Source organism: Dipodomys ordii, unplaced genomic scaffold (assembly GCF_000151885.1).
Source record: "Dipodomys ordii isolate 6190 unplaced genomic scaffold, Dord_2.0 Scaffold113, whole genome shotgun sequence".
In the NCBI taxonomy this organism is placed as follows: Eukaryota; Metazoa; Chordata; class Mammalia; order Rodentia; family Heteromyidae; genus Dipodomys; species Dipodomys ordii.
This window is the reverse complement of record NW_012267329.1, coordinates 1,381,552-1,388,544: the sequence shown is the minus strand read 5'-3', so window position 1 is coordinate 1,388,544 and position 6,993 is coordinate 1,381,552. Positions and strand designations below refer to the sequence as shown.

General features: G+C 36.3%; 1 protein-coding gene across 2 annotated transcripts in view; it reads left to right on the top strand.

Annotated features, from left to right (window-relative positions):
* Usp47 (ubiquitin specific peptidase 47) overlaps nucleotides 1-5,780 on the top strand; it is a 96,038-nt gene extending 90,258 nt beyond the window's left edge. For both annotated transcript variants that reach the window (XM_013028775.1, XM_013028774.1), the window contains 4 exons: nucleotides 1,543-1,673; nucleotides 3,552-3,599; nucleotides 3,689-3,819; nucleotides 4,848-5,780. In XM_013028775.1, the coding sequence (XP_012884229.1) occupies nucleotides 1,543-1,673; nucleotides 3,552-3,599; nucleotides 3,689-3,819; nucleotides 4,848-5,022 (485 nt within the window). In that variant the 3' untranslated portion in view covers nucleotides 5,023-5,780. The remainder of the gene's footprint in view (nucleotides 1-1,542; nucleotides 1,674-3,551; nucleotides 3,600-3,688; nucleotides 3,820-4,847) is intronic.
* The last annotated feature ends 1,213 nt before the right edge of the window (nucleotides 5,781-6,993 follow it).

The window sequence follows — 6,993 nt, the reverse complement described above, 5'->3', positions numbered from 1 at the left end:
GGCTTTTTTCTTTTTGCTTATGTGGTACTGAGGAATCGAACCCAGGGCCTCAGGCATGCAAGGCAAGCGCTCTACCACTGAGCCACCTTCCCAGCCCCTCCCACACATTCTTTTAGGTATAATTTCAATAGTTTAAATTCAGTAGTTGAAATTATATTTTTTGAATAGTTGAAATTCTGATTAGTTGCAAGTTAAGTGGGGAGGAAAGAAGTACCAATGTGCGATCTGCCTTAGTATATGGGCAAGTGCTTCAGATTGTGATTGCCTTCTGTGTCTAAGGGTCTTAGTGATAACCACTATATCTGGGTAGCTAGGAGGTGATGCTAAATGGGACAGAAATTGCCCTTATATAGGGAAAGGATTGGGCATATATTTGCAGAGGTAGATTATTTAGAAAGTAGTGCATAGCTATCATGTATACATATATGTACATTTATATTGCTATCATATATACAGGTGAGACACTCTGACACTTGGGTCCACACCCCTTTTACTTCCAGTGTTTTTCTGGTTAATTGGAGATGAGAATTTCTTGGATTTTTCTGCCTGGGCTGGTTTCAGTCCAGATCCTCAGATTTTAGCCTCCTAAGTAGCTAGATTTATAAGCAGGAGTTATCAGCACATGGCCATATCAGTATATATGTTAACATGTAAACATTGAGTCATGTGATTAAGATTAAATTTTAAAAAAAACTTTTTTTAGCTGTAGTTTGCCAAGCATTGCTTATTCCCTGGTGCTACAAAAATAAGTAATAGCAGGTTGCCCACCATATGTACGCTGTCTGTGGAAGACTCAGAGCTGCAAACCTACTATTCTAAAATGAGAGGGCACCAGTGGCTCATGCCTGTAATCCTAGCTACTCAGGAGGCTGAGATCTGAGGATCATGGTTCAAAGCCAGCCCGGGCAGCAAAGTCCGTGAGACTCTCCAATAAGTGGCGCTGTGGCTCAAGCAGTAGAGCGCTTGCCTTGAGCTGAAGAGTGCAGGAACAGCGCCCAAGCCCAGAGTTCAAGCCCCAAAACCCACCAAAAGTAAATAAATAAATAGAAATAAAATGAGAGGTAACAGGGTACTGAATCAGTTCCTTCACTCTTATGCATACCACAGAGACAAGTGACATCTGAGCTAGATTTGAGGACTTGATAAATTGAGTAAATGAAAACAAGTGTTAATGATATCTTTAGTGAGGAAAAAGGAATAAAATGAAGGTGGCTTGATTATGATTTTTTATTAGAGTAGTAACCACTGGAGAAGGAAAGATTGAAGATCCAGGGAGGAGAATAAACTGCAAAATGTTCAACAGGAATCAGGAAGGAGTAGAATTAGCAGTACTGGATGAAGGATGGTTTATAAAAGAACAATTGTCTTCTGAGACTTGAGGGGAAGAATAAATCTTTTATTCTCAAAAGACTTGGGATAAATGGTTTCTTTTTTTCCCACTTTTAGTGAGTAACACCTGGAGTAAATCTTTTTAAGTCAGGAACTACAGGAAAAGTCAAATTATCAATTCTTAGGATATATTATAATCTTGCATGTTCTTAGGAATAGAGAAGATGAAGTCCATGTCACAGCTTGCCCTTTTATCACGACGGTGGAGGCCTTCAGAAATGAAGTTGGATCCCTTCCAGGAGGTTGTGTTGGAAAGCAGTAGTGTTGATGAATTGCGAGAGAAGGTAAGTTCATTTTAAACATAATGAAGCTGATACATGTTTTTCTTGTATCGCCAAGTGACTACCAACCCACTATTGACAGCAGGTTCTTTTGGTCTTTGTTATGCTTTATATCATACTCTGGTTGATGCTTTGAAAATTACTTTGGCTCCTAGTCATCTAGAAGTAGACCTTTACTTTCTGCACTTGAATCAACTTTATCCTAAGTAGTTAGGATTAGTTAGAAGTAAGTAAAATGAAGTGGACTGAAAATCCAGATGAAGGTTTGTTCTGTATTTTGTAGTGGAAACTAAAAATCTCTGCAGAAAAGGTGATTTATTCCATCAGTGGTACTAACTCAGTAAGCATTTTGAAAATTTTATCTTTGTGCTTAACACCAGACACAAAAATGAATTCTAAATATATTAAATTTATATAAAAAGTAAAGCAAAATAATAGACTGGCCAAACAATAATGATAAAACCTATAAAACAAACTATAAGCAAAGCTAAAAGTCTTAAAACAGAAAAAATTATTTGAAATTATATGAAACATGATTTCCATAATTTATATGAAGCTACTTTCTTAAGAGAGGATGAATAGTCTAATTTAAAAATAGGCAAACAAGGCACACAGGAAATGTACTCATTACCTTATATATCTAACTGTAACCCCTCTGTACACACCTTGACAATAAAATTAAATTTTAAAAAAGGCTAAGAACATGAATAGATCAATAAGTGCCAGCCTCCGGAGCAACAGTTAAAAGAAATGCCCATGCAGTGATAGCTCATATTTGATCATTTTAATGTTAAATAAGTAACAATGCAGTACCACCTAGGATGAGGAATGAGTTAACCAACAGATTCAGTTAAGCCAAAGGTGTCTCACTCAGCCTCCACTTTTACAAGTTCATATTGGCCTAGGGCCTTCTTAAGGATGGTATAAGGAGATAAAAGTTAAATAGCAAGTTACCCAAGAGGGTGGAAAATGGGAAATACAGAAGTAAAGTGGTAGGCAGTTTCAGTAACAGATCCAGGATGGCAGGATAAATAAATTGGGACCTGTCTTTTGACTCAGATGATTTAAGATCAAATATCCACACATACTGGAGTGTTTCTACTAGTATCATTCAGATACCAGTGAAATCTGTTGCCAGTCACAGACCCACAGGGCTCTAGGGTTCCCACAAGCAAGCAATTTATATCTCATTAATTTACATATATATGTAAATATGTATACTTTGTATCTCATATACACATGTGTGTATATGCATAGCATGTGTAATAGTTGCAAAAATATGTGTGGAAATACATGCACACATATATTAAAACCTCATTTTCCCCATTTTCACTTAGGGTAGATTTAGAAACTGAAAAGATAGCTGAAATTACCAGTGTTGAGAAAACAGGTGATATGGCATGCTTGGATTGTTGAAATTGATGTAACTTTTTCAAGCTTTCATTTGGTACTGTCAGTATTCCAGAAGTACAATTTCATGTCTAGGAATTTGATCTGTGAAAGTTACTTTGTATCAAATTCTCTATATAATATTATTGCATGGGAATATTGCATAAATACAGAATTGTATGAATGTATTTGTGTGTATGTAGGAAAAAATCTAGATAAAATATACTAATTTGATGTTTCTGAGACATATTTGTGGAGTCAGCAAAAGAAAATTCTACTTTCTACATTATTTGTATGTGGCACTGGAGTTGAACTATGGACTAATACTTTTAGGGAGACACTCTGCCACTTGAACACAAACTAGAGCCCTTATAAGCTTCCATATCAAACATGTTATTTTTCTAAAACTAAATTATTTCTGTTGGAGGTATAAAAGGAAAATAACTAAGCAAATTTATTTTAATGAACTTACATAGATTTTATCCTTTACAGTTGACTGAAATCAGTGGAATCCCTCTGGAAGATCTAGAATTTGCCAAGGTAAAGCCTAAGAGTATTTGCATCTGCAGATTGAGACACAATAAACATGGCAAATAGTGTGATTTATACATTCTTTCATTTTTCTTTAGGGTAGAGGAACTTTTCCTTGTGATATTTCTGTCCTTGATATTCACCAGGATTTGGACTGGAATCCTAAAGTTTCTACCCTGAATGTCTGGCCTCTTTATATCTGTGATGATGGTGCAGTCATATTTTACAGGTAACGTTGAATATTTTGTTGTTTCATGTGATAAAGCATTTTTGGTGTGCATAAATATCTTGTTTCCATTTCTAAACTATGGTTTTGGTATCATTTGTCACTAACCAATGTAGTACAATAAAAGTCATGTATTATTATTCGAAATCTTCTAGTAATCACATTAAAAATAGTAAAACAAATGTAAATTTAATGAAATGATTTTAATCTATCAAAAATGTTATTACAGGCTACCAAAAATTTTTAAATCATTCATGAGATATTTTACATTGTTTTTCTTATTCTAAGACTTAGAAATGTTATATATTATACTACTTAAACATCAGGACCAGACATACTTCAGTTGCTCCATAGCCATGTATGACTAAAGGCTACCATATTGGATAACACAGATACAGAGGAAAAATGACTAATTCTTAGACCCTGGCAGGTGTAGGTTGAAACCAACCTTTCATTATTTACACAGCTCTTTATCTGTAAAATGATGACAGTAATCTCGTTCTTGTAAGATAACAGGAAAATTAGAGCTATTGCCTAGCATGTGCCATAAGTGTATGTTCAATGACATTAGATATTGTTACTTTTAATAATGATGAGGAGGGGCTGGGAAGGTGGCTCAGTGGTAGAGTGCTTGCCTTGCATGCATGAGGCCCTGGGTTCAATTCTTCAGCACCACCTAAGCAGAAAAAAAAAAAGCCGGTAGTGGCGCTGTGGCTCAAGTGGTAGAGCGCTAGCCTTGAGGTGAAGAGCTGAGGGACAGCACCCAGGCCCAGAGTTCAGGCCCATGACCAGACCCCCCAAAAAAAATTGAGGAAATTATTCTGTGCCTTTTTGAGAAGGGAGCAATGTGCTGGCATGACAAACATGTTAGAAATCCAGGATATTCTGGTAGCTGAGGTTATATAACTTCCCCAGTGACAAATCAGATTTCATTATCCTCCTGAGAAACATCAGCATATTCAAGCTTGAATTAATAGAGGCAGATGGCTAACTGGTCTAATACACAATTCATGTTTATATTTTAAATAAAGAGATAAAACAGAAGAAGTAATGGAGTTGACAGATGAGCAACGAAATGAACTGATGAAAAAAGAAAGCAGTCGACTCCAGAAGACTGGACATCGTGTGACATACTCACCTCGAAAAGAGAAAGCACTAAAAATATATCTGGATGGAGCGCCAAATAAAGACCTGACTCAAGACTGACTCTGTTAGTATAGCATTTTCATGGGGGATTTGTGGTTTTAATTAGATGGTTCACTACTACTGTGTAGTGCCATTGTGGCCGGACATGGTTGGGATAACCCAGTGTGATACCAGCACTGATTGGACAGTCCTTCACCAATCAGAAGCTCAGTGCCCAATGGGCACTGTTTGACTTGGAATCATGTTGTGCACTATAGTCAAATGTACTGTAAAATGAAAAAGGGATGTGCAAAATAATAAAATCCAAGCAGAACCTGCTACTATAAAAGGGGAAGGGGAATGAGCAAACTTCTCTCAATGCGGACAAATGTGCACATAGCTGCTAGTGAAACTAGCTTCAAACAGGATGCTCATAGCTTAATAATAAAAGCTGTGCAAAGGCCATGAGTGAACGAATCTTCTGTTTATTTCACTGATACACACATTACCTCATTGACAATTCAGAAGTAAATGCAACATGTCTTGACTCTTGGAAAGAAGCTAAAAGGAGTTGAAGAAACAAATTCTTAGAACCAGCCATAACCCAGAAAAGAATTGTGAAGTTATGATCTTATTTTGTTTCATTTTTACAAAGTGTTAAGAACATGATTCTGGAAAATATTTCAAAACATTTCCCTTAGAGGGCTCCCAGCAGGTGGCAGCTCAGATTGCTGCAATTTTGTAATTACCACTGATTGTACTTAAGTTCTGGGTGCAGAGAATATATTTAACTCGTTCGTTTAGCATGTAAATAAAATTATCCTGTTGAGTTGCCATAATTACAGTTCAGCTATTTCCCATGGTCATTCTCTTTGCATATCATTTGTTCTGTTCATGTCTACATGGAGAAGTTGAGCAGTCGATGTAAATGTTGCACTCAGTGGGGTTCCTCAGTGCTGGGTCCCATAGGATTGTATTTGCCCTTGTTAATGAGGTTTTTCTGTCTAGCAGCTTCATTTTCCCCCCTTTGTACATTTACTTTTGAAGATTTCAAGTTTGAAGCTCCTAGTGCTTGTAAACCCTGTATTAATTTTTAGAGTCATTTTGTAGTTCCATGTGGTTTAACCTTGCTGGACATGTTCTTCCATCATATGGAACGAACTTGCTACTAAATTGCGGTGCAGGCCAACGCAGTCAACAGGATTGATTTCATTGCAGTCTGTTGTCAGAATCAGCAAGCTCTTGCGTTGCTAAATGAAACCATACAATACACACAACTCTACGTAAATTTTGAGATTCTAATTTATAAACATCAATAAAAAGGTTTTGGTAAAACTTTTTCATGCAGATGCTGTTTACAACAATGAACATGCCAATAAAACAGTTGTTCATTCTGTTGTGTTACGTTAGTCATTAAATTTTTGTGAATGAAGAATCTGGGTTAAGAACAGATTTGTTACTTTAAATATAATATTTTGTAAATGTATTGAATAAATGTTTCTATGATAAGGTATATAAACAGTAAAGTTCACGTAAGAGGGATGAAAAGTATTAATATCTAACTTTGAGGGGGATCCTGTCAGTACTTCAGAATCAGATTCTGATCTCTTTTCTTTGATGGAGGATGTAATAGGAAATAGCATTAAAGTTGGCTATATGGTTTGAATATAGTCATTGAGAATTCTATATCTTAAAAATCTCTTAGAATCAACAAGGAAAAAATCCTTTGTAAGGTATTTTTCTGGCTAATTTTTCTGTGTAAACTGTACAGCTTTCAGCAGAGTCTTCATTTAATTGGTGGTGTTCTGAAAGGAAAAATCAGAAACATTTGTGAGGAAATGTCTTGTGGGTTTCTGGATTTGATATGAGGCAAATTGGTGGTGGCCCAGGCCTGTTTTCTGGGGATGTAGGGACTAATAACTAGGGTTTGTTTCTAGGATTTACTTCTGGCAAGCAGAGGAGGCAGACTTGTATGCAAAATGGGCTTTGGGGTTTGGTTTGCTTTGCTTTGGTTCGCCTTAAGAGTAAATGGCAAAATTTTCTGCTCCTCCT